Raw genomic sequence first — 25,502 nt, forward strand, 5'->3', positions numbered from 1 at the left:
ATGGAAGGAATTGAGTACTCCATTCAATGCAGTTTATTAGTAACCCATGAATGGATATCGTAATATCAGTTATTTTAGTTAAAGTTAAATATCTTAATTCATCTCATTATTTTGTTAAACGCATGAAATTTCTGGTGATTAAAGTTCGCATAAGGACTGTTCATAGATCAAGTTTATTATTGCTAATTTTACCGGTTTTTTCATTAACCAATCTAAAATTGTTTTTGGTTCGATTTTTTTTTATTTTTTGCTGAAAAACAGAGACCATCTATTTTTGTATTTTTATATTGATTTTAACATTATTACCATGCAATTCGGAACTTCTTTTCCTTCCTGTTTTTTGGATCTTTTTCAGATTAGCGGTACGGTGGCCAGTGGCGAGTTGCTCACAAAATGCCGCATTCGTATTTACACAGAAGTTGGTAGTAAAACATTTTGTTGGGTCAAATGCTCACCTGGTTTACGAGAAATCTTTTAATGTTGAGAACGGTCGATATGAGTTTACGGTCAAAATCGGGGACGACTGTTCTGGTTGAATTACGAAGGGCACTTTTCCCCCACAACTTAATAATCAAAGGAAAAAATGCGATGACCTACCTCGGCAAGCGGTTGACGGGGTTAGAATATTCTATTTTACACCAAACTGTACATGTTTCTCGTACGTTAAACAATTTAAATCCATTTTTTTTTCTATGTGTGGATTAATTAAAGGTTTCTGATTTCTATTTTTTTTTTTTTTTTCCTTTTTTTTCCGTCGAGGAAGGTCGCATTTATGGCTTGATTGACACAAGTCCCAAATGTGGTGGGTGCCCGGAGTGGTGTGGCGTTGACGATATCGAATATATATCCCCATTGCCAATTGCTGCAGTTAACAAGCCCCGGGTTTCAGAGAAGTTCCATAGGTTCCGAAACTTTGCCGTATAAATTAACAGATCGAGAGCTCGAGTGACTTCCGCCCGGGCAGATATTTGGCTTGGTCCAAACAAACCCCTTTGAAAGGTGAATAGGTGCTGTAGCATGAGGTTTCGGCCGGCAGTCTTCCTCCTACACTCGGAAAACACCGGCTGCCTGCATTATCATCGCCACGAACCACAAGCATGCTGAGCATCTTGTGTCGGATGGGATACAAAACGGCATGCGTGTCGGGCCCCCTCCAAAGCTTGACTGTTGGACAACTCTGAAGATGTCTGGCTAGGTGACTTGGGATTGCATTCCTCGACGGTACCGAGGTCCGGTACAGATTCCCAGTTCTCCACAACGAGGGGGATACGAATTGCCGATCTTTGGACTTTCTGGGCACCTAGTTCCCCGGGATGGTCCAAAATAGGGTCATGTCTGTATCTTGGTTTGGTTACATGCATTTTATTCACTTTGTACCATTTACTAATGATACTTCGCCCGTGCGGGGCAGGCTTGACGAAATATTACATATTATCGAGACATTGTAAACTAACCGATCGAGCTAGACTATGCCGCTCTCGCGCCGTTCAATCATCCATCTCGGCATGACGCCCAACCCTTCAGCCGTTGTACTTGACCGAAAAGATACCACGCTCGATGCTGTTGACCAGCAGGTGTCCAGACTTGAAGTAGGGGTAAACGGACCAGGCGCCGTTGAAAGTGGCGCGGCCGCCGACCGAATCGTCCTCGGGCCGGACGTCGAAGAAACCAACCTCCTTGAAGCCGGCGCCAGTGGGATCCTGGGAAACAGAGGAGACGTCGACGATGCGTAGGCCGGAACCGTAGTTGCTCTGGTAGGAAAGGCCGTTGATGACGTATTGGTTGTGGTCGATGGCCTTGGCCGGGCTCTTGTACACGCCGGTGAAAACGGGCTTGGTCAGGTCCGACACGTCGACAATATAAGTGGTGGTCTTTTGGTCGGCGGCCGGGCCGTTGCGCTCCTGCTCGTCGAGCTCGTCGTCCAGCAGCAGGTAGCGCATATCGTCGGTCGCCAGCCAGCCCTGGTGGGTATAAGTCGCGCCGTTGTACGGCGTCGTCGAGAGCTGGACGGGGCGCTGCCTGTCGGTGACGTCGACGATGGTGAGCGAATCCTCGTTGTAGTTGAAGCAGATCTCACGCCCGTCGTACTGCGTCATGGGACCCTTGTAAATGACGCACTGCGCGTCGTGCACGTAGCCATCCTCGGCGACACAGCCGGCGTCCTGTGGCGGAAAAACAACAAGGAAGATGCATTTAGCCACGAGTGTAAATGCACGGTTGGGGGAGCATCAAACTAGGACTACATACCTTGGGGCTGGCCGGGTTGGAGACATCAACCATCCACAGGCCACCGCGGCACTTGGCGGAGCGGGAGGTTCCAACAGCGTAAATCATGTTGGTAGCCTCGTTGGCAACGATGTTATGGGAGCTACCAAAGCCGCTAAAGAGGGCGGTCATGTCCCTGCTGATGCTGAAGACGGTGGGGGTGGTGACGGTGAGAAGTTTCTTGAGGTCGAAGATCTGGAGACCGTGGTTGGAGGCCTCGGAGCCGATATAGACGTGGTCACCGATAACCTTCATGTCGCGCCATGACGACGAGACGGTCTGTGTGTCGAGGCGGCCCATATATTTGAGACTGCCATCGGCAAGGACCTCGACGAAGGCGGACCCGTCCGTCTGTCCGACGATACCGAACTCACGGCCGGTAGCAGAGGTCCAACCTACAAGGTGAATGAGAGAAGTATGTCAGCAGTCAACGTAATGGACAAATCCCAAACAGCACCAGGCCCAAGTTGCATGTACATACCCCAGACGTCGTTGCCCGCGCGGGTGCGGCTTCCCATGTCTTGGTGGCGCAAGAAGCCCATAAGGTCGACGTTGTTGCAGCTGTACTCGCCGGCCTTGCCGTTGACGCAGGGAGTGCCGGCGAGCCGGGCCTCGTAGCGGTCGAGGTCAAAGGCGCCCTCGCTCTGGTCCTGCTCGTGCTGCATCATCTTCCTCGCCTTCAGCTCCTCCATGGAGACGGCATTGGGCGAGGACGAGGCGGCGAGCGACTCGGCGTTGAACAGGGCCACGTTGACGGCCCTTTCCACCTTGTCGACGATACCCGGGATGGCCAGGGCCGAGCCGGCAAGGGCCGTGAGGACGATGGAGGCGACACTGGACTTCATGATGTGGCGGTGGGAGCGAGGTACGAGCTTGTGGGGCTAACGAACGACGAGGGCTGGGGTTGAAGGAGAGACCAAGATATCCCGGGGACGAGCTTAAAGACTCCCTTTTATATCCCATCGATGGCCCCCCTCGCTTTCCCGAGTAGTAGCATTGAGATTATGTTCTGCGAGCCAAGAGTCCCGTGGAGATGGATATCCCAAAAGATCCGGAACTCTTGCTCTTACAGGAAGCTGCCATGGTTTGCAAATCCCCACAGCCGGTAGATGCTGCTACTGTTTATTTCCTGCTGTGATCCTGGATCCCGGCTGTCCTCGGACAATTCACCTACCTAAATTGGCAGGTAACAAAAAAGGCCAAGGTAATTGGTGTCCACTCGTAGACATGAACCAGTTCCACTGCCGACCTGCCAAGACGATGCCGAGAGCATAGGCAAGGTGGCTCGGTAGTGATAGGACGGCAGAGTCGTAATTAATTATACATATTATTGATGCATCGGATGAAGCCGACCGTCTCTTTTATCTCTCTCCTCTGTTGCACCTATGGATTACATCAATAGTACTCTAAGTTCCAGTATCCATCCCCCTTTTTACTCCACCATTCCCCACTTGGCCATGACAAAGCGCAGACGATGACTTTCCCAAACACGCAGGTAAAATATCAAGACGTCACATCAGTGCCGATTGCCGCCATGTTCACGTGTATCCCTAACGCATCCTCGGATGCACCCATGAAGGGTCGCCCAAAGTTAAAAGAGAAAAAATGAAATAAGTAGAAAAAAAAGAGGTTACGTACTGGCGCAACATATAGATAAGCCAGCCAGTCCGCGTCAGTATTTACAATAAAGATGTTCTGCCCTCCTCTGCCATTTCTAGTGTCCTAGCTCTCCTCTTCCCTTTGGTCGGATACATTTTTTGCCGGCTCTTGACTCTGTATTTATCACCATGGTACAATTCATCACCATAAAAAGTCTCCTCAATGTTGCCCCACGACCGAGGCTTCCAGCGCAGTTCTCTGAGCTCTCTATCGCTAGAGCTTTCTGTCCGCTAGACTAAACATGTCAACATATGACCTGCTTATGCACCGGCTCTAATTACTGATAGTGACATATCAGCCAATGACTTTCTCGGCGACAGGGCGATCTGGCAGTCTATAACCTCGTAAGGCATTCGGATTAGGGCGGTGATCTAAAACTCTAAATTGAGTGGCGAGAGTGCGGTGAATGAGTTTTGATTTTGAATAAGTAGATTTGTACGCGCTGTTTGTCAACATGCCCAAGATCAAAACGCGTCACCGTGACGCCGGAAGCCGGCCATAACAACCGGCACCATATAAAGGATAGCAAAATGGAGGAAGCTACAGATCGTCGTTTTCTTCAAAACTTGTATTTCGATATTTTATTCAGGTCTAATTTCTTTATCTGACCAGTGTGCTAATCTGACGATGCTATTCCCTTGATGACATTGAATACACTTCTACCTGGGCAGATTCTGCGTATTATGCAGTAGGCCAAGCCCAGATTTCTTATCTGACAGCGGCGCCAAGACCGATATCGATATGTTGATCTGCCCTTCAAGCTAAGCGCCCTCAAGTCCTAATGCGGCTGAAAGTCTTGCCCTATCATTGACCGCAGAAAACAAGAGTGCTCGCGGTTGACGTCTGGGACAAATAAAGAGGAACTTTTCATTTTATTGTATTCATTTTTTTCCTTTCATCTTGCCTCTTCCTTATCAGGCTAAATTATGGTTTTCATTATCAGCGGATCATTAAGGTGATTATTTAAATACACTGACAGTTCTGACACAGACTCATGGACAGATACGTCAATACGCCGAATACAAAATCCCGAATCATGTAAAATTACAGAGATCACATCCATAATTGCATTCAAAGCCTGAGTTCGACGAGCAGGTCCCTAAAGAAATGATCACGGACTGAAATCTCTACCAAACCAAGGGTACGAAGCTAAGGCCAACCCAAGTGTTTTGCCGAGTAAGACAATTGCAAACTTTCAAATAAACCGCCATTTCAGGCGGTTCCACTTCAAAAGTAACGACTGCCTTTCTTGAGTCTGACCACCGCCCCTTTCCTTGCCCAAACCTCTCGAGACAGGTCTGGCAGCCCACCCAGATCTCATCATCTCATGTCTCAGCTTTTTGATATATAAGATTCTGTTCAGTGAATTCATCAAGAATTATCCAGAGTGTTGAGTGTTGCACTGCCCCCATAATACTCGCCTGTGGTGACTTGACTTGCAGTTTCTGGGTATGGCATCCGAACAAAATACAATGCTCCTTCAAGATCTTCCACCAAAGGGCCGCGAACCACACATCCGCATACTCGAGACACTAATCCCCAACAATCAAGGGCCCCCTACTCGAGACGCATCTCATCGACGTTGATAACACCATCGCCGTTTCTGTCGAACCTGTTGCAAAAGAGCACCTGCAGTTAGCACCCACCGCTCCTCACCACATATGCCCAAGGCCAGCCAAAAAAAAAAAAATGACAGGCAGCACGTGCTCACTTTGCAAAATACTCCTCGAGCGCCTCCGAGTCCGGCTCGCCGGCAAAGCCCAGGAACTCGCCATACGTGAAGAATCCCTTGCCATCCACGTCGACCTTGTTGAAGACCTTGACGTCCTCGGCGCGGCGCTCCTCCGCCGAAAGGCCGACGACGCTGGACCCGAGCGAACCCTCGGCCGCGTCGTGGAAGTCGGACGGCTTCGACGATGCTTCGGCGCCCACGGACCGCGCGCAGTACACGTTGTTGGGACCGGCCCAGCAGATAGGCTGGCTGATGCCCCAACATTGGTCCTTGGGCTTGCAGCCTGTTTTGGTCGCAGAGTTAGTAATGATTTGTGACTTCCTTCCTTTTTCTTTGGTAGAAGGACGCAGAGGCGTCCCCACGGACCTCCGTCGCAGTTGCAGCAGAATATGTTGCATTTGCCTTTGCCGCAGCACGAGGTGAGGGTGTTCTGCCTGCAACAGGCGAGCGCGGCGGGGATCACGATGAGGATGAGGACTGCGGCGGTGGCGGACTTCATTATTGGGAAATGGACTGCGTGTGCAAAAGGAGGTGGGTGGAGGTTTATCCGGCGAGTGTAAAGTGCAAATGTAAATAGTTTAACGTTTGAATCTCTTTGATTGTAGTCTTGGGATCAGTCATGAGGAGGATTTTTGGGTTGGAGCCCGTCATTTATCTTAGTTCTGGGTGTAAATATATTCCCACATTTCCTGTATCGTACCATGCTCTTTTCTCCAAGACTCCAGCCGACAGAAGTGTCCCTGATTTCCTGGTGCCTCACATTCCAAGTCCTCGTCGGTCAAAATCAACCAATAGGTCGGATAATTGTTCTGCCTCCTGACGAGCCACGCAATGTCATCTTGCGGGAATCGATTCAGCTGCGAGCAAGCTAGCAAGCGAGGCCTATCTCGCTAGCCTTGTGAGGTGGTGCCGAGCAAGACTAACCCACGGTTCGTGGGCCCCCCACAGGTTCGTGGTCCCCCCCACATAAGCGGCGAACGGGGCCTGGCGGAATACGTGGTACGTACCTTTGGGTGCAGACCCGTTTTTGAGCCAATCATTCGCTTTCCAACCGTGGCCAACTTTAATGGTGAGCTGGGACTGTCTTTTTAACCGACGTCTCCATGGCTGGGTAGGTACTTGCACAACTGTGGGCTCGCCATCTCCTTTTACGGCAAGAATGTAGGTCGCAGATGGAGGTTCTGTCATGTGTAGGCTGTGGAGAAAACGAATGCAGACCGATACCGACCTGGTCACTTGGCATGTACTGAACTGTAGACCCGTTGGCTGACTACTAGGAGTTACAAGCGGCGATCGAGCTGGCTGAAGAGGCGACATCTTTCACATTCCAGTCTGGTCTAAAATTTCTGTTCAGGGGGATTGAGGCGTCAAATTTCCCACTTTTCAGGCCCAAAGATACCTCAGAGTTTCCCGCATTTCTTGTGAATTCGACTGATGGAAAAATTGAGTCAAACGGACCAGTGACTACGGCGTTTATGAATACAAGCATATTAGAAAGCAAGTGTCAATAGTCCCACGCCGTCTACAATCGTCTACTCATTAATTTTACATTTTTTTCCCCTTTTCTTCTTTCTTTTGGTTTTTCTAAAAGACAACATGCAGCCACTCCCTCCCCTCGAAGCCAGTCGTATCCTTACCTTGCGTGTCCACGCCAGCACCGCGACCGTCTACTTCTTTGCCCGATATGTCTCCCATATTTGGTGCATACGAGCACTAACAAGCAAGTCAGCCCAACAGCTCACCATCACATTTCAAAAGAAAACAAAATCAGGGTACTCACATCTGCCCCGGCGTGAACTTGGTCATGCACGGATCCGTCGAGTAGCTCATGTAGTTGTCGTTTGGGTCCGGGGCGTCGGTCCCATTGGGTCCGAGCGTGTCGCTGCAGGTGTTGTAGACGCGGTCGCAGAACGAAAACCCTCCCGGCGGGGCACGGGCCGGCGGGGTGTCTTGGACGAGGTCCTGGTCGGCGCACCCGCCCTGGAAGGTGTGGTACAAGCCCACCCAGTGGCCGACCTCGTGGGTCACGGTCTTGCCCTCGTTGATGAGCGGGTCCGGGCCGCCGGGCATGGTGCTGGGGTCGATGATGGCGCCGTCAAAGACGCGGAAGCTGTCGAGCTCCCCTTGCTGGTCGATCAGCACCGCCACGCCGGCGGCGGGCAGCCCGACGTTGAAGTAGAGGTTCAGCACCCGTATGTCGTCGCCGCCCTTGCGCAGCTGCCGCTTCCAGTTCAGCTCCCACCGCGACACCTCGGGGAAGTAGCTGTTCCAGTCCGAGGGGAACTGCGTCCAGGAGACGTTGACGGTGCGCGTCGTCTCCTCGCGGATCCAGTTGAACTGGAACCCTGTGCCGGCGTAGGTTGTATTTAGGAGGCGCATCTGCGCGTCGAGGGCCTCTTGCTGAGAAAAGAAAAGAAAAGAAAAAAAAAGTCAGTAAGGCGCGTTTCAAAAGCTTTACTGAAAAGAGCAATGCCAAAGTAGAGCGCACAACTTACAGTGACCCATCCACCGGACACAGTTTTGTCGCGTGCAATAATGTGCACGTATGTTTTTATGATGATGGGCTCCGCAGTGGGAACATAGTCGAGCAGACGTCTTCCGCTCCTTCGCTGGGGAAGATCCTCCTGAACCAAACAACGTGGCTTGTCCAGGGCCCGTGACAAAAGGGGCAGGTGTGCGCCGAGAGTGGTCGACACCAGGAGGCCGAGCCCAGCGAGAATGATTGACCTGAGATGCATGGCTGGAATGGATATTCCCAATAACGGAAAGGGGCAGAGGGTTGCGTGAGACTGCAGAATACAGAAATCTGATGGCGACAAACAGGTTTTATAGCAACCTAGTCTAGTCGTCGAGACACGCAGTCCCAGTGTGGACTAGTTCCAGAATGCATTGTGCAGCTTCATCGTGCGCTGTCAGAGATGATACTCTAAATCCCGATGTCGGCCCATCATATTAGAGATGGGTCTGTTCAGCTGGAGGAACGATGGCATAAGCAAGGCGACTGAACCTCCCCCTGCCAGAGACAAGAGACAGCTCCCCCTCCTAAAAAAAAAAAAAAGAAAGGAAAAAAAAAACCTCCTTCTGCATCGGGCATTCTCACCTGCTCATTTCTGCACGGCTGGTCAGGACATTGTTCTAGGCCGCGTGAGGCTGCGGGGGGAATTGTCGCGTTGGAGGGGCGGGATGTCAATAGAGCGGGATATAAAAAGAAAAAGTTCAGCTGCTGTAATGACCCGCGCCGCTACTAGGGTCCTTGGGGTTGGAAATATTGATTTTCTTTTATTGGTAAGAAGCAAAGAACGATGTCAAAAGCTGCAGGGATGGCAGTTTTGACAGTGGAGGTAGGGTCGCAGTGCAGCATATGGCTGCGCTTGCTACTTGGCATCTGACCAGAGGGAGACGGGGTGGCCAATTAATTGATGACCAGGATGCGTACAAGACTGAGTGAGTAATGGATGCGCTACAGGTGAGCATGGACACGAGGTTAAATTTAAAATCTCGCCTTCGGAGTTATCAGGGGATTCTTGTGTTTCTTTGCTTGCTGCAGATGCAAGTACGACAACCGCACATCATCTCAAAAATGTTCAACCACCTCCAGCCTTTCCTTTTCTGCCGTCTCGTCCACGACATCCTAGAACCCCCTGCCTAAGTCATTTTGTGCAGCGCTGTTTTGGTCACTCCACGTCACGCTGCTGATCCGTCGCTATCCATCCAAGAAAGCAAATTCGAGTTTTTACGCCCCATTTCAACGGGTTGCCTTTGGCTTTTCCACCATCACGTAATCATCCTCCTCGTTCTCCAACGTCGCCGTGGTTTTTTCTCCTCCGTCATCTCTGCACTTGCTCTTGCACTCGCGCGAGTGCTTCCGCGGCATGTTTGGATGGTGCTCGCGCCCCAGCGGTCGAAAAATGCCTGCTCTTGTACCAAACGGCTCTTGGTCCGAGTCGCTCTCGTCAACCTTGTTGTCCTTCTGGCACTGCTGCTCCTGAAGCTGCTGCCGGACAACAAAAAACCCACCCATGGCGTCGCAGTCGAGCAGATTCGAGCGCGCGTCCACGTGCGTCAGACTGATGGTCGATGCGTAGCTGCTCAAGCTCCCTTTCGTCCTCAGGCTCGCCTGCGATGGCCGCCCGCTCAGCTGTGGTTGAGCTGTTGACGTCGGCCGACTCGGTGGCGGGGACGTCATTCTATCGTGCTCTGGTTCTGGCTTCGTTGCATTTGTGTCTGGCTCCTGAGGAGCTGCTATTTCCGTCTGGGTAGTCGCCCAAGTTTGGCTCTTTTGACCTTGCTGCAGTTTGACGTCGCTCCAGCGGTCATTACCAGTGTGATGTGACTGGCCCCGTTCTGCGCTGTCTCCCGGCGTGGTCTCGGGCCAGGTCGGCCAGACGCCAGCCACAGGTTCAGGCCGGACAGCTTCCCCCAACAAACCGGCATCTGCTGTTATCCACTGCGCAGGCATTCCTGCGACTCGCACCGCAGGAGACGGAGCTCTCCTTGCGTCACCGTTGCCGACTGCATGCGGCCCCGGGCCAAGCGCAAATCCCCACTCTGCCTCTCGATGCCTGACATCTCGGCCCGTCTCGGCGTTCCGGGCTTCCTCGACGGCTCGGTTGTGCTGACGGCGCAGGACCTCTTCCGCGACCAAGGCGGACGGTGAGAGGAAGCGAGAGAGGAAGAGAGCCTCGGTGAGGCAGTTTTCGTCTCGGGCCGATTTTATGGCCTCCTGGATCGATACGCGGCGGTTCCGGCCTAGCGCGTCGCGGTAGACTAGGAGCTGCGGGACCCCGGGGGCGAAGCCATGGAGACCTGGTTGGGCATGGCTCTCTCTGTTACTGGGATTCTCTTGGGCCGCCCTATGGACTTCTCTCCTTAACGGTTGGTATCGGGCTCTTCCGGTGATGGTTTCCTGTTCTGTTGACATTTCGACACTGTGACTTGCGATTACTGATTGTCTTTTTTTTTTCTGCTTTTATCCTTGTGGATAAAAATCAGGAGAAAACTGTCAGTTTTTGCACGAGAATCGGTTTGCTTCTTTTGGCGCATTCTTATAATGACAGTTTGCATCGCCTGTTTGCTCACGGCATGTGTGATTCAGGAGGATCCTAAATTCGTGTATATTGTTTGCACACAGTCAAAAGCGTAAGGTCGGACGAGGCCTGTTGGCTGTCAAAAGCAACACATTCGTGCATGCGTCTTGTGCACCATTCATCGCCGCGTCCCACAACGCAGCTATCCAACTCGGGTACAGGCCTGACCTAAAGACAGAAAACAGTCGAATCGTGAATGCACACGAATTACAAGCACGCAACTGAGGAACCGCGCCACCTGGGCTGGCACTCATCGCACCATGTGCTTGTACATAATCTCCCTCAGCTTCTCCAGATCAATGGCCTCGACAGTGTGCCCTTCGAACCCCGTCATGGTCTCGGCCATGCAGATGGCATTGTAGATGGCCTCTTGCGTGGCATCGGCGGCGGCTTCAAACAGCGCATTGATGGTGTTGTCGTCAATGCTGCTGCCGGGTATCTCCTGCGCTGGCTCGCCCCCCTCGGTCTGCACCAGCACCGAGGTGCCCGTCGAGAAGGCCAAGAACATGTCCCCTGACAGGTTGTGCCCGTAACCCCCGACCCTCGCCAGACCCGCCGTCGCCCGCTTGGCCAGCCGCTGACACTGCAACGGGTTGAGCGGCGCGTCGGTGGCGAGGATCACGATGATGCTGCCGTCCTTGTCGTCCTTGGCCTGGGAGTAGGCCGTGTCGGCCGCCGCGGCCGTCCACGACGTCTCCTCGGTGCGGGAGCCCGAGAACTTGACGCCCGGGACGAGACGGGAGCTGGAGCCGGTACCGCCCTTGAATCCCTGGCACAGCATGCCGCAGCCGCCGCCCACGTTGCCCTCGGGCACCGGGTCGGGGGATGCGTTCTTGATGGACTGGACAATATGCTCGGGCTTGACGGCGAACCGGTACAGGTCGTTCATGTAGCCGTCAAACGTCTCGGCCACGACGGGCAGCATGAACCAGCTCGTCCCGTGTGTCCTGTTGTGCTCGACGGCGTAGTCCAGGACGCCGCGGTAGGCGTCGCCGACGGAGAAGGAGTTGGTGATGACGATCGGTGAGGCCAGGAGCCCTGTCTCTTCCAGCCAGTGGGAGCCGGTCATCTCACCCGCGCCGTTGAAGCGGAAGACTCCCGCGTGGCAGGCATGCTGAAACCAGCTCTCCCGGGGGACGATGGTAGTCGCACCGGTGTTGACCTGGCCGTCGGCGGAACGGATGGTCTCGGTGTGCACGAGCACGCCCGGGACGTCGGTGAGACTGTTCTTGGGTCCCGTCGGCCAGAAGCCCAGGTGAATGCCGGGGACGGCATCCCTGATCCGACAACGGGGCCGTTTGTTGGGAGAAGAGGTAGGAACTGTCATGATCTCGTCGATGGCGACTTCTATGTTCCAAAGTCGGCCGAGGTGATGAAGGCTACTGGAGAAGAAAGTTCCCGTTCGGAAAGCTTTATCCGGGCACCCCCAGATCGGGAAATGAATACTATCTTGGGCTGACGTGATCCATAATTTTACGGGGCTTACTATCTTTCCATCGATTCACTGAGCCACGATGGCTCATCGAATATTTTGATGGAAAATCCCGCAACCAATTTTCTCGAATGCGGAGTAGCAAATCCACACTATTCTCATTGGTGTCCTTCCCATCTAGCGACACCGAAATGCGCGGCAATCGTGAGCCAGTACCCAGCTTGCGAATTCACTCGAGTGTATGGAAAATGAGATTGGTCGTCTGATATTTGGCATCTGATATTTGGCATCTGATATTTGGCATCTGATATTTGACAGGTAAACTTGTGCAAGGATTTGCCCGGGAAATAAAGACTAATTTATATGGGCTGGGGATCATTGAGTGCTGGAATTAAGACAGTGCATCCACGGTTGTTGTTTTTTTTTTTTTTTTTTTTTTTTTTTTTTTTTTTTGGTTTTGAGACCTCACTGCAAACAACCCATGCTGATATCATTTATCGTTGACCAACGTGATGACTTTTAACTGACTAGTATTATTTCTAAGTTGCTTTTACTGCTTATAAATGTTTTCAGCCTCCTATACCTTAGCCTTCGCCGCCAATTGGGTCATCCGCGCCACTTCCTCGGGGTTCGAAGCGTCAAACGGCTCCTGGCCATTGGCCATTCGCCTTATCTGGATTGCAGCCACAGCCAACTGCAGTGGAAACTCGTCCTCGCCCATCGAGTACTTGATGATGCTAGGCACCTTGCCCGAGATGATGTCCTTGGCTAGGTCTGGCTCCTGACAGGCCGGGCGCCCGATGCCTATTCCATCAACGCCCTGCAGGGCATCGACCATGGCGGCCACGGTCTTGAACCCGCCCGTAGTGTAGACGGCCATGTTCTTGACGGCCTTGCGGATGACCTCTGCGAACTCGATAAAGTAGTTCTCCCGCTTGCGGCTGGATTCTTTGCGGTGCGCGAAGCCCAGACTCTCGTACGTGCCGCCGCTCGTCTCGACAAAGTCCATGCCGGCCGCCTCGAGGGCCTCGCACAGCTGCACGGCCTCCTCGGGCCTGAAGCCCTTCTCCTGGAACTCGACGCTGTTGATCTTGATGCCCAGGATGAAGTCCTTGCTCGTCCGCCTGCGCACCTCTGCCGTGACCTCGAGGATCAGCCGCATCCGGTTCTCGAGGCTGCCGCCGTACTCGTCGGTGCGCCGGTTGGTCGTCTCGGACAGGAACTGCGCGAGCAGGTAGCCGTGGGCGGCGTGCAGCTCGACGCCGTCGAAGCCCGCCTTCTCGAGGTACTCGGCCGCGTGGCCAAAGCCCTCGATCACCGCCTCGATGTCCTCCTTGGTCGCCGGCCTGGGCACGCCAAACCTGGACCCAAACATCTCCTGCTTGAGCTGCACGTCGCTGGCGCTGATGGGGTGCTGCTGCACGTTGCCGCGCGCCTGCCGGCCCGGGTGCCCGACCTGCGCCACGATCAGGCTGCCGTGCTCCTTTGCGGCCGCGGCGAGCTTGGCGAACATGTCGAACCGCTCTCCCGACGGCTCGGCGTCCCGCGGCACCACCATGTTGCCTGGCGCCTCGAGGTGCTCCGGGTCGATCATGACGTTGCCCGTCTGGAGCTGGCCCCACTCGCCCGCGCCCCAGCGTCGGTACAGCTGCACCAGCTCCGCCGTCGGGATGCCGCGCTTCGAGGGGTCTGCTTCGTCAAACGTCGCCAGGCCCTCCGACATGGCCGCGTTGAGGAACCGGTTGGGCGCCGAACGCCCCGATACTGGGAACTTGAGCGGCGTGCCGAGGGGTGAGGGGTCGGCCGGCGCCGATTCGAAGCGTGGTGGAGACATTTTTGAGCTGACTTGATCTTGTTCCTCGCGGGAATCCGCTGGGCGTGGTACTTGTCCAATGACTGTATGAATTAATTACTAGGGAGACTTAGAAAGACGGTATACAATAATTTTTTTTTCGTCTTTCCCGGGACAGATTAAAGTGCGGCTTCTTTCACATTTATACCTCAAACTCCTTCTCGCCTCCTGCATGGTTGGCTCCGCCAAGGAATCTTCTCTTCTGGGTCCGGTCCAGGGTCCAGAAACGACACGAAACTACTCCATAAGCAAGGTATTCTTGTTCGATTTCTAATCAAGCCCCCCATGACCCAATCCTCCAAATCCAATCATGGGTAAGTTGTGTAACCCACAATGGGAGATCACAAATCGATCGTCTCACTGATTTTCCGCAAATGAATCATTGCACAAATACCTCCCGGTATCCCTACACAGGCAGGGGCCACAAAATTAGAGACTCAAAATAGGTTTTTTTTTTTTTTTTTTTTCTTTTTTCCCCGTAAAAAGTCCACAAAGTCATATGACTCAATGCTTAGGTAAGTCCATATAACCCACAAAGCCAATGACGTCGACGAAACGACTAAATATTTGGTCGTTATAAAATATTAGGGATTATTAAGTGCTATTTCCTACTGCTAAATTGGTTTCTTACAAGCCGTTGTTGGACTTGAGAAACTGCAATGCCCCTACTAAAACACGATTCTAAAATGCATATGCATCAGTGCAACGATTTTGGCGCCAAGTACCTACCATTTAAATATATAATATTAATTTTTAACACTCTATTCATACTTTAAAGCTGACCCTACGTAACTTTTTCATTCCGGAAAATAATATCGTTGGACTTATTTATCATTGAAAGACGCGTAATAAGTTAAAGAGATTGCGGCATTATATTATTTTAAAACTTTATACGTATACTATGCGTTAATGTTGTAGGGTCTGTCAACGACCACGAGACCGTTAGGTATCGTGGTTGGTATTGTTACTAACGCTACGGGAAAAAGGGGCACCAGAGGTGCGGGTTTTTGTTTAAATGTCGCCCTTGGCCCGCCCCTGAATTGTTTCACATGATACGTGCCTTGAAAACGAATCTTTAACAGTTAAGAGTTGTTTATCTACAAAATTTGTATATGTACATATAGTTAATAAGGTTACCCCTACAACAAATCAACAAGATTTAAGACAACTGATACAAAGTTGAAATGCGATTGTAAAACAGCTGTTGTTTTACAGAAATTTGTAGTTCGAGATAAATCGGCTGGTGATCTGACAAAACAATTGTTTGACCTTCCAATCCAATTCTGCATTGTGCAAATAACACTTTTTTGTGCAGGTACCTTGGGTGGTTTCAGATCATGAATCTACATTGAGTCACTTCTCTTATGACCCCTGCTCGCTTCGATATCTCCGAGTATTTAACTACACCGACCACCATCAATCGAGCCTAAAATCTTACTCCGTTCAGAGAACTTGGGTAAGTCTAGAGGAAGCATTTGTAACGTCGGAGGAAAATGACGCCGCCCAAATAAGACAATTGGGAACAGGCGAACAGGCCGAATAGGCCGACTAGGCCGACTAAGCCGAATAGGCCGAATGCGTCACCGGGGATTACTGAACAAAACTGCCGCAGGGGTGCAATGTTTGCGTTTCCATTTGGTCTCTATCAATTCTTCAGCCAGCCAAGCCACGTATTCTCATTGCTCGTACCGAGTCATCGCCAAAGACGCGATTTTTCCTGGTTCAGCAACCAAGTTTTGCACAAGGATTTTTTTTTTTTTCGCCCGAGCAAGCCCGAGCAAGCCGGAGCACTGACTGTTTCTGGTTAGTCCTTGGGTTGATGGCACCCGAATTACATAACTTGAGTTATCAAAGTTTATCATAAATCAAAGATAACTTGTGCGTCTTGGCATACACAACATGGTTGCATAAAATCATGGCATCATATCACGTGAAGGTCACGTGCTGATCTCTTTGGCGCTCCCGTTGACTTGGAGAATAATCCTCATCCAATGACGTTATATGGACTGTGCCCACCACAGTGCAACAACATTGCGCGGTCATTTCCGTCTGTTGCGGCAGTTCTCAATTAAGTAACAGAAACTTCTTAGCCGCCCCCACTACAGTGCGGGGAAGTCGGGGCGCTTGGGGTTCGGCTTCTGCGAGGATCGGATCTTGGGGGGCGTTGCTGCTTGGCTCCAACCGCGGCTCAAATTAAGCTGTGCGGGTGATTTCCGACATTTTCTAGACGTCAATTTGGAATTTTGGTTCATGTTACTTTGGTCTACCTCTTGTCCACCGAACAAAAAAGAAAGTAAATTGGCGAGAAGACCTACCATCCCCTGTCTATGTAACCATGACTCTCGGCATCAGGATAGCGCCTTCGTCGGCGACCAGGGCGGCCAGCCTTCTGCGCACAATCCAGTACACCCACCCGCCCTCCTGCCCGTGCCACTCCAATCCGGGCCACCACCACCACCACCACCAGCAGCGCGGCCCGGCGTTGACGCCATACCAGCGCAGGCTGCCCAAGAGGCATTATGCCACGCCGCAGGAGCCCAAGGAGTACGCATTTGAGATGGCGGCCTCGTCGATTCGGTTCGGTGAGGGCGTGACTCAGGAGGTCGGCATGGACCTCAAGAACATGGCCGCCAAGAGGGTGTGCGTGGTCACCGACGAGACAGTTGACAAGCTGTATGCGATGCAGCAGGTGAGGGAGAGTCTGGACAGGGAGGGTATCAATTACAAGGTCTTCAGCAAGGTCAAGATTGAGCCCAAGGACAGCTCGTAGGTTTTTGTCTTGTTTTCGTGTCCATTTTGTCCTGGGACCGCTGTCGTCTGTTCGTTCGTCGGAGGGGGTTTCACCTTTACTGCACACTCCCACTAACAAAAAAAAAAAAAAAAAAAAAACACCACCACAAATAGCATCAAAGAAGCCATCGAATGGGCAAAGCCCTACAACCCAGACGTCTTCCTCGCAGTGGGCGGCGGTTCCGTCATCGACACGGCCAAGCTCATGAACCTGTACACGTGCTACCCCTCGGCCGCGTTTCTGGACTTTGTCAACGCGCCCCTGGGCGCCGGCAAGCCGATCGACAGGCCGCTCAGGCCGCTGATCGCGGTGCCGACGACGGCGGGCACGGGCTCCGAGACCACGGGCACGGCCATCTTCGATCTGGTGTCGAGGCGCGCCAAGACGGGCGTCGCGCACCGCAACATGAAGCCGCTGCTCGGCATCTGCGACCCGCTCAACACCCGCACCATGCCCGCCGCCGTCAAGGCCAGCTCGGGCCTCGACGTGCTCTGCCACAGCCTCGAGAGCTGGACCGCCATCCCCTACACGGAGCGCACGCCCAGGCCCACGAACCCCATCAACCGTCCCGCGTACCAGGGTGCGAACCCCATCAGCGACATCTTCTCCCTCAACGCGCTCAGGTCCACCGTCAAATACCTCCCCAGGGCCGTCAGGGATCCAGAGGACTCGGAGGCCCAGCGTCAGATGCTCCTGGCTGCGACGTTGGCGGGTGTTGGGTTTGGTAATGCGGGTGTGCATTTATGTCACGGTAGGATTCCTCCTTTATATCTTTTTTTTTTTTCTCTTGATTCCATTCGCCTCTCGTCTTTTATCAAGGCCCCAGACACTGACAAACAAAAACCAACCAATCCCGCTCACCTCCCAACAGGCATGTCCTATCCCATCTCGGGCCAGAACCCAGGCTACAAGCACTCGGGCTACGAGGTCTCGCACCCCATCATCCCGCACGGCGTGTCGGTAGCCGTGTCGGCGCCCGCCGTCTTCCGCTTCACGGGCGCGTCCAACCCGGAGCGCCACCTGGAGGCGGCCGAGTGCCTCGGCGTAGACGTCAGCAACGCCAAGCGCGAGAGCGCCGGCGAGATCCTGGCCGACGCCCTCACCAAGTTCCTCGCCGACCTCGGCGACCAGCCGGCCGGGCTCAAGGCGTTGGGCTTCGACCGCAGCCACGTCGACGGCCTGGTCGAGGGCACGATCCCGCAGGCGAGGGTGTTGATGCTCGCGCCGGGCCTGGCCACGACGGAGCTGGAGCGGGAGAGGGAACAGCTGAGGGCGCTGTTTGAGGATGCCATGGAGCATTGAGGCGGCGTGCGCCGAGGGGTGTGGGGGGTGTTGTGTATGTGTCTTGTGGACTTGGGATTTTGCATGTTTTGTCTGGTTGTTGATTCCTGTCACTGTGGGTACGGTATCTTTTACAATCGGCTGCCACTGGCGTCTTTGCATCTTCCAGACCTTCTTCCCCGCCTTTGTCTGAAATCTCGGACCCGCCCACTAGATTTATTTAGGTTCCGTCTGACCCCTTTTCCGTCCTCGGGCGGGGGCTCCATTTCCAATCTCCTCGCCGTCGAAAAGGTGGGATGGCCCGCTCAAAGCTTGCTGGTACTTGGGCGGTCACCTCGCTGTTACGGTGAGTGATGCATTCATATCCCACTGAGTAAGTGGTTTTGGTTTTGGTTTTGGTTTTGGTCGAATTATCCGGATCCATCATTGGAGAGTGTTATTTCCACGGGTCAGAGTCGTTTGCGGCCAGCTTTTCAAGTCCTTGGCTGCATCCTTTTGACTTCCTGGCCCTTGTCGGGTCTTTGCCGCATGCAGGGGTGTGCAGAGGCGGCAATAGCCATGTGAGAATTAGCGGTGGGAATACCATTACGCGTCGAACAGCTTCGAAACACGTGGCTGTGGACTGATGTATATAGTGTTGACTGGTTTTAACAGATTGCAGGGGGGTTTTTTTTTTCTCTTTCAAGCTTTAATGTTTGACTTTTGTGCGACTTGCTCCTGAACCACGATAACCCAGATACATTTACTTCGTGGCTCTAGAACTTGGAGCCTAGTCCGCAGCATCCCACGTTGCTCATTCAACTCAAACATGGGATGAGAACGGTAAATGAGTTTGCTAGAAAAGTAAGAGAAGAGTGTTGCACTTCAAAAACAGCCAAAAGATGAAAGTTCCCGTCAATGAATGACTAATGCTAGTGACTTGGGTAAATATAGCCTGCAACACAATTTCGATCGTCTTGTTTTTTTAGCCTTTGGTGTAATAGAGCTTTTGCCAATCTTCATTTGCTCAGCGAAAGGATTCTGACTCTGGACTACTGACGTTACCAAAGTTTAAAAAACTTGCGGGTTCTTGCCAGAGCTTCTTCGCGACGAATGTCATCTTGTCATTAATCGTTATTGCGGAGAAGACCCTCCTTCACTGCTACCTCTGCGGTAGCTTTATATCTTGGGCCGGCTGGCTGGCTCCATTCCGTAAATTTGGCAGACAGGAGCCACACAACGACGAAAGCCCCGCGGACGGATGCGCTTTAATGTCGCGCCATAATGCCACCGGAATTGTTTTTGCGATACCGCCGCCACCTGGCGTAAAGGTGGACCCCGATGCACCGCTCCAGGCGGACGACTTGATCGCCGTGTTTGCTATATTTTTCACACTGGCTGCAATATCATGCGGTGTTAGAATTTACACGCGGGCCTATTTGACCGGAAGGTTAGCAATGGACGATTGTATGTTTGCATGTTTACAGCCGATTATCGCCAGTCCTTTTTTTTTTTTTTCTCCGATACGTTCTCCTACAAGTGCGGTGACAATTGATAGCTAACTTCCCTTTATCAGATGTCATGTTTGCTGCACTGCTTTCGACCGCCATATTAACGGGAGCCATGCTCGACAGTAAGTAATACTACTACTACGCTGGCAACATTTCTATTGCCTGTTTGGCTGGCTTGGGAACACATGCTCATTACTAAAAGTGTTGCGCTGGGGCATGACAAAAGATATGTGGAACGTTCCTTTAACGCCAGATATATGGCCCAACTTCATGGTCGACAGGCTGATATCCTCTGTCGCGTACTGTTTCGCCACCGGCTTAGCCAAAGGTTCTATCCTGCTCTTTTATCTGCGCATCTTCCCGACATCGGTAATGAGGTGGACCATATGGATTTTGTTCATCTTCACAGTCGGCTACTCGGTCGCCTCGGCCTTGATCAACATCTTTTCCTGCGCCCCGGTGGAGGCCAGCTGGCGACTCGAATATGCAGAGACTGGGAGATGCATCGATCGACCGGTGTTTTATCTGGTCCATGGGTCCCTGTGCATCGTGACCGACATCACAACGGTGGTGACGCCATTGCCGTGGCTGAAGTCGCTCCGTCTTCCGCTGAAGGAGAAGATCGGCGTGGGGCTTGTGCTCACGATCGGGGCGTTTGTGTGCTGCGTTAGCATCATCAGGATGAGGATGCTGGTCCTGATGCTGAAAGACCCCAACGTTAGCTGTAGGCGCCTCCCGGATTTGTTTCCTGCGTCCGTGGCTCAAAGTGCGTTCGTCGGCAGAGAACTAATAATCGAGAGAGCCTCCATGTGCAGATACTATCAAAGGCCCTGCATTCTGGGCCATTATTGAGACCAGCCTCTCCATCATCGGCGGCAATGCCACTACGTTGAGGCCCTTTGGCCGGCACGTCTCAGCACGCCTGTCTGGCGTGTTTCGCTTTTTCCGACGCGGCGATGCATTCAAACTTCCCTGGTCGAGGGGCAAAAAGGGGCCGACGTCGACGACAAGCGAGTCCAAGTCCAGGGCGCACGATGTCGGTTACGAGGAGTTGGGTGCCCAGGCCTTCGCCGGCGCCGTCCTCGATAAACGCGATCAGGAGCTTCTGCAGAGTAGCTGTATAAGCCGGGCAGCTAGTTCGGGGTTGCGTTCGCAGGGCGATAAAAGCGGAATCGTCAGCTTTGCGGACCGGCCGGGAACTTCGGAGCCGGGTGGCATCAAGAAGATTGTCGAGTTTGGATTTGAGGAAAGTCCCAATACGGCAAGCCGGCAGTCTTGAGGTCCGAGGTGCTATTTTTGCAGCTTGGAATTGGGCTTGGGGGCAAGATTCGTCTCAAACTGTTGTGGAATAACTCGTTGAGGCAAAGCCGAATAGGGCATTGATGCTTGAGGATCAATAACGGCTGGTCTGGCCAATAGCTTGTTACCAAGGTGCTTTAATGACGCGGGACTTGCTGCTGACTATTGTGAGGATATAATCATGAAAAGTGGGAAAAAACAGCCATTTGTCACATTTAGGGAGATGAGAAACTCGGATTCATTTTTTGTTGCATCTGCGTAAAGCAAGAGGAAGTGGACTCTAGTATTCAAATCAACAAATAATTATATACACAGCAAACCCATGCATTCACTCAAGGCAAGTAGTGTAAAAGACATGACCACTCAGCGTATTTTCCATGCTGGCAAATGCACCAGAACACAGGGCCCAGAGACGCAAAACTTGAGCCCTCGGCATTGGTCGATTTCAACGGTGACATTGCCATAAAGACATTAACTTAATCGAGCTAGGACTTGAACGACTGAACTAAAACACTGACGCCTATATCCCCAAGTCTGTTCAATCATTGCATACACGTATAATATCAAAATGCCCCGGACTGTTCCCAAGGGTAGACAGGCTATGTTTCGTGATTGTCATGCGCTATCCAATCTCTTGAATAGGCAAAATGCAAAGTCTCCGAATGCAGGAAACACAGCGAGCACTTATTTTTCACTTCTCAAAAGCCATGCATATCCCCTAGTTCCTTTGCGCAGGTGGCCAAAACACATCGAAGCGATCGACGGCAGCACCCCCTAGACGCACCCCACCGCCGGGGAGGTAGACGCCGTCTCCGATGGCGACGGCCCAGCTCCCGTGTCTCGGCACCTCCATCTCCCGCAGCCTCTCCCAGCTGTCGGACACGACGTCGTACGCCTCCGTCTCGGAAAAGACGCCGCCGGAGCCCTCGGCCTGGTTCCCCTCGCCGCCAAAGGTGTAGATCTTGTGCCCGACGGCCGCGGCCGCAACCCCTCCCCTCGGCGTCGGCATGTGTCCCTGCTTGGTCTCCCACCCGGCCTCGGGGTCTTGGAGGTCCAGCGCGTAGACGGTGTCCTTGGTGTTGTTCTGGCCAAAGGCGCGGCCGCCCACGACGTAGAGCGTGCCGTCGATGACGGCCGAGCCGGCGTGGTCCCGCGGCTCCGGCAGGTCGGGCAGGTCTGTGATCCACTCGTCGGCCGTGACGTTGTAGGCGACGACGGACGCGATTGTGCTCTGCGGGATTAGCCGCGTCATGCCGCCGGCCAGGAAGAGGAGGTCGCCCGCCGCGCCGACCGCCGCGCTGCCGCGGGAGGCCTCGTCGGGCATGGGCCGCAGGGCGCTCCAGCCGCCGCCGAGGCCGTCCAGGACGTAGCTCTGGCCCGTCTTGACCCAGTTCCCGTCGGCGTCCGGGGCGAGGCCGCCGAGCAGGTACACCTTGCCGTCGACGACGACGGCGTTGGCGTGGTTGACGGCAAAGGGCAGCGGCGGGCCGAGAGACCACTCCCCCGTGGCGGTGTCATAGAGCTGGAACATGTTTGTGGTTGCCCAGCTGTCCGGGGTGTTGCCGCCATCGCTGCCCTCTGCGGGGATGATGCCGCCGACCAGGGCAAAGGTGGTGTCGTTGAGCGCCACCGCTGTGTGCTCCTGTCGTGACTGCAGAGCGATGAAGCCGAGGTCCTGCCAGGAACCGAGGTCCGTTCCCTGGAGCGGATGGCATGCTGTCGAGGGAAGGTTGCTGGAAAGCGCAGCGATGGCGCCGAGGAGGTAGTGTCGATGATGCATGGCGGGTAGTGTAATTAAGGTTTGCCGTTCCGTTGCTCGCTGATAATCATGTCGTTGAATTGACAGTATTGTCGCTGGTTCCAGCTGCCTTATATATGCGCACTCTTTTCTGCCCCAGACCTACATCTAGAAAAGCCGAGAACCATCAAGAGCAAGGAAAAGCAAAGTTATGCCGATCCCAAGCACCCATGTTAATCATCACGGCTAGATATTTAGTCCGCCCGCCCCCGCGCCACTTGACGATGATCTTGGTGCGGGCGGTTGACAGGGGAACAAGAAGCTCGGCTAAAAACGCCCAAACAAGACCGCCGAGCCCTCTGCTTACCAGGAAAACTAGGCAACTCCGGCATGCCGTAAGCGGCCGCACCTGTGCCAAGTCGCCATCAAACTCGACTCGCCTAATCACCGGTCTGCCGGGAGCCACGGGGAGGTTCAATGCCTGCGACCCGGACTCAGCAAGTCGAAATGGACGTCGACAGAAATAGGATAGATATTGAGAAGACCAAGGACGATCAGCGGCGTAGTCATAAACTTGGCTTTCTTGAAGTAAAAAAAAAAAAAAAAACTCCCATCGACATTCGGCGACAGCGTGACGCGGCGACGTGTAAAACTTGACGCTATAAGCCTGCGCCTCCATTGGCAACATTCTCACACACCCTTGAGGACTTCATCGCTGGCAGCTACGGGCTGAGAGATTTCCTATATTCGCCTCTGCCGAGACGACTAACTTCTCTCTCTCTCTCTCGCTCTCTCTCAACCCTGCCCTCCGCTCCATACTCGGTCCTCAAAACACGTCGTCAGGCTTCTTCGTAATTCCCCGCTCTCGCCGGCCCTTTGATCCGCTCCTTCATCCATTACAATCGTCGTCACCCTCTCCTCATTTGGCCCCTGCACCAAACAGGGCCTCACGTGTGTCGTATCCGTACTCCAAGGCATGGTGCCAATAATTGGCCGTGTCGACCTTGGAGATCTCCCACGCCTGGTCGAGCGCGTCCACCACCTCCTTTGGAAGAGGTCCCTTTTCGAGGTGGTCGAGGTTGTCCTGCAGCTGCTCGACGGTCGACACGCCGATTATTATGCCGTCGTTTCCGTCCTTGACCCGGAGCCCGGAGTGGTGGACCAGCCACCGCAGCGCCGTCTCGATCGTGCTGAGCCCGGCCTTTTCAACGGCCGCCTCGACGGTGCGCAGGGCCTCGAACGTGCTGCCGCGGAAGTAAAGCGCCCGGTAGTGGGCGCCCGTGACGCTCTCCTTTGAGAAGTGGCCCTCGCTCGGCGCCATGTCCTTGGACTTGATCTTGCCCGAGAAGAGGCCGCCGGCCAGCGGGTTGTAGACGACCACGTCCATCCCGTAGCGCCGCAGCGCGGGCAGCAGCTCGGGCTCGATGGTGCGCGTGATGGCGTTGTACACGCCCTGGTACACCGTCGGCCGCACCCAGCCGTTGTGCTGGCACGTCATGACCACCTCGGCCACCTCGAACGCTGCAAAGTTGCTCAGGCCCAGCTTGGAAAACTTTCCTTGCTTGTGCAGCTTGTCCAGCGCAGAGAGCGTTTCGGAGAATGGGGTGGCGCGGTCCTGAAGAAGGGGAATCTCATGTCAGTGTCAGTGCCTAATCTCTCTCTCTCTCTCTCTCTCTCTGTCCCCGCACGGTGTTTGGTGATATGAGAGGTACGGAGTCGGCTTCCATACCGGTGCGTGAAGGTAGATAATCTGGAAAAGTAATTTCCGTCAGCAATTTCTATAACCATTGCATACATACACCCAACATACTGGTCCTTTGTCGAGAGCTTACATCGATGCGATCGGTACCCAGCTCCTTCAGACTCGTCTCAACCCACTCGACGATCTTGTCTGCAGAGTGAGCGCCAGGTTCCAATGGGTACATGACCTTTGTGGCCAGAGTGAAGCCCTTCTCCTTCCATCCCGCCTCGCGGGAAAAGGCCTCCTGCTGCCCGCCAATGTAAGCACGCGCCGTGTCCAGCTCGCTATAGCCGCGGCTCTTGAAGACGTCGAGAGCCTTGTTGAAGGTGTCCAGATCTGTGATGCGAGCTCCCCATTTTTGTTCTCGTCCAAAGGTCATCAGACCCAGGATGATGCGGTCCTTGGATGGGGCTGACATTATGTAATTGCTGAAGACGAGATTTGGATCGTACCGCAGGCCGCCTGAAAGCAGAGGAGATATTCGTCTAAAAATCAAGGTAAACGACGACGTAACATCGGAGTTCGGATCACACAAGTCCTCAGAGATCAGCCATCCTTTAAGTAGCAGAGCAGAGCAGAGTCAGTACCCCTGTCCGGCGGCGGCGGCTTCGGAACTTAAAATGGGAGAGACTACAGGCATGTGTGCTCTGGAATCCCTCGGATTGCCCGGAAGTGCCGCGAAATGGCACCTAATTTTCCAATCCAGTACACCTCGGCAGCCTGGAGGAGCCGAAACTGCAAAGATCGTCACCCGGGTCGCTTTGCTCTCCTTGACCGTCCTGGGGACCTGCGTGTCGTGGTCACAAGCCACTCTCCCATCGGTCGTCTCGTACAGACGAGCGTGGGGTAGACCCTCTCGTCGTGGTGCGTGGTGGCCGCCGACATGCCGATGGCGGTCCACCGGGGGATGACGTACTCGACCGGCGACCTGTCGAACTCACCGCTGTACACCAGGTCCCTCCTCGGCGGCGATGCGGGCGGTCCGGAAGGAGACGCCGTAGGAAAGCCGCAGTCCTTCGTAGATCACGGCGTTGAGGTAGGGAAGGGTTTCGAGCACCGACCCGGGCTGGAGGTTCTTTGGATCGTCGACGACCTGCCGCAGCTCGGCTTGCAGTTTTTCTTTTTTTTTTTTTTT

General features: G+C 53.6%; 11 protein-coding genes across 11 annotated transcripts in view; 2 read left to right on the top strand and 9 right to left on the bottom strand.

The window, feature by feature from the left end:
• Window positions 1-1,520: 1,520 nt before the first annotated feature.
• On the bottom strand, window positions 1,521-3,110 carry PpBr36_04279 (uncharacterized protein; the record flags this gene model as incomplete). Its single annotated transcript, XM_029891442.1, has 3 exons — window positions 1,521-2,162; window positions 2,248-2,660; window positions 2,747-3,110. 3 exons carry the CDS (start codon window positions 3,108-3,110, stop codon window positions 1,521-1,523), a joined length of 1,419 nt encoding a protein of 472 aa, XP_029750164.1.
• A 2,371-nt stretch (window positions 3,111-5,481) lies between these two features.
• On the bottom strand, window positions 5,482-6,155 carry PpBr36_04280 (uncharacterized protein; the record flags this gene model as incomplete). Its single annotated transcript, XM_029891443.1, has 3 exons — window positions 5,482-5,536; window positions 5,636-5,939; window positions 6,023-6,155. 3 exons carry the CDS (start codon window positions 6,153-6,155, stop codon window positions 5,482-5,484), a joined length of 492 nt encoding a protein of 163 aa, XP_029749599.1.
• A 1,168-nt stretch (window positions 6,156-7,323) lies between these two features.
• PpBr36_04281 (uncharacterized protein) lies at window positions 7,324-8,394 on the bottom strand (the record flags this gene model as incomplete). The annotated part of the gene is made up of 3 exons (XM_029891444.1): window positions 7,324-7,369; window positions 7,437-8,056; window positions 8,152-8,394. The coding sequence occupies 3 exons, from the start codon at window positions 8,392-8,394 to the stop codon at window positions 7,324-7,326; spliced, it is 909 nt and encodes a 302-aa protein (XP_029749600.1).
• A 1,007-nt stretch (window positions 8,395-9,401) lies between these two features.
• On the bottom strand, window positions 9,402-10,577 carry PpBr36_04282 (uncharacterized protein; the record flags this gene model as incomplete). Its single annotated transcript, XM_029891445.1, has 1 exon — window positions 9,402-10,577. The coding sequence occupies one exon, from the start codon at window positions 10,575-10,577 to the stop codon at window positions 9,402-9,404; it is 1,176 nt and encodes a 391-aa protein (XP_029749601.1).
• Window positions 10,578-10,993: 416 nt separating this feature from the next.
• On the bottom strand, window positions 10,994-12,070 carry PpBr36_04283 (uncharacterized protein; the record flags this gene model as incomplete). The annotated part of the gene is made up of 1 exon (XM_029891446.1): window positions 10,994-12,070. One exon carries the CDS (start codon window positions 12,068-12,070, stop codon window positions 10,994-10,996), a length of 1,077 nt encoding a protein of 358 aa, XP_029749602.1.
• Window positions 12,071-12,752: 682 nt separating this feature from the next.
• Window positions 12,753-14,009, bottom strand: PpBr36_04284 (uncharacterized protein; the record flags this gene model as incomplete). The annotated part of the gene is made up of 1 exon (XM_029891447.1): window positions 12,753-14,009. One exon carries the CDS (start codon window positions 14,007-14,009, stop codon window positions 12,753-12,755), a length of 1,257 nt encoding a protein of 418 aa, XP_029749603.1.
• Window positions 14,010-16,362: 2,353 nt separating this feature from the next.
• PpBr36_04285 (uncharacterized protein) lies at window positions 16,363-18,120 on the top strand (the record flags this gene model as incomplete). Its single annotated transcript, XM_029891448.1, has 3 exons — window positions 16,363-16,793; window positions 16,932-17,569; window positions 17,690-18,120. 3 exons carry the CDS (start codon window positions 16,363-16,365, stop codon window positions 18,118-18,120), a joined length of 1,500 nt encoding a protein of 499 aa, XP_029749604.1.
• Window positions 18,121-19,349: 1,229 nt separating this feature from the next.
• On the top strand, window positions 19,350-20,868 carry PpBr36_04286 (uncharacterized protein; the record flags this gene model as incomplete). Its single annotated transcript, XM_029891449.1, has 4 exons — window positions 19,350-19,545; window positions 19,655-19,711; window positions 19,792-20,313; window positions 20,405-20,868. The coding sequence occupies 4 exons, from the start codon at window positions 19,350-19,352 to the stop codon at window positions 20,866-20,868; spliced, it is 1,239 nt and encodes a 412-aa protein (XP_029749605.1).
• A 738-nt stretch (window positions 20,869-21,606) lies between these two features.
• PpBr36_04287 (uncharacterized protein) lies at window positions 21,607-22,668 on the bottom strand (the record flags this gene model as incomplete). Its single annotated transcript, XM_029891450.1, has 1 exon — window positions 21,607-22,668. The coding sequence occupies one exon, from the start codon at window positions 22,666-22,668 to the stop codon at window positions 21,607-21,609; it is 1,062 nt and encodes a 353-aa protein (XP_029749606.1).
• An 877-nt stretch (window positions 22,669-23,545) lies between these two features.
• Window positions 23,546-24,785, bottom strand: PpBr36_04288 (uncharacterized protein; the record flags this gene model as incomplete). The annotated part of the gene is made up of 3 exons (XM_029891451.1): window positions 23,546-24,241; window positions 24,356-24,376; window positions 24,459-24,785. 3 exons carry the CDS (start codon window positions 24,783-24,785, stop codon window positions 23,546-23,548), a joined length of 1,044 nt encoding a protein of 347 aa, XP_029749596.1.
• Window positions 24,786-25,114: 329 nt separating this feature from the next.
• The window catches only part of PpBr36_04289 (uncharacterized protein), a gene marked incomplete at both ends in the record, with an annotated part of 1,529 nt that continues 1,141 nt past the window's right edge, over window positions 25,115-25,502 (bottom strand). Inside the window, 2 exon segments of the mRNA XM_029891452.1 lie at window positions 25,115-25,295; window positions 25,309-25,474. Of these exon segments, the coding sequence (XP_029749597.1) occupies window positions 25,115-25,295; window positions 25,309-25,474 (347 nt within the window).

This window comes from Pyricularia pennisetigena, chromosome 6 (assembly GCF_004337985.1).
Source record: "Pyricularia pennisetigena strain Br36 chromosome 6, whole genome shotgun sequence".
Taxonomy (NCBI): domain Eukaryota; kingdom Fungi; phylum Ascomycota; class Sordariomycetes; order Magnaporthales; family Pyriculariaceae; genus Pyricularia; species Pyricularia pennisetigena.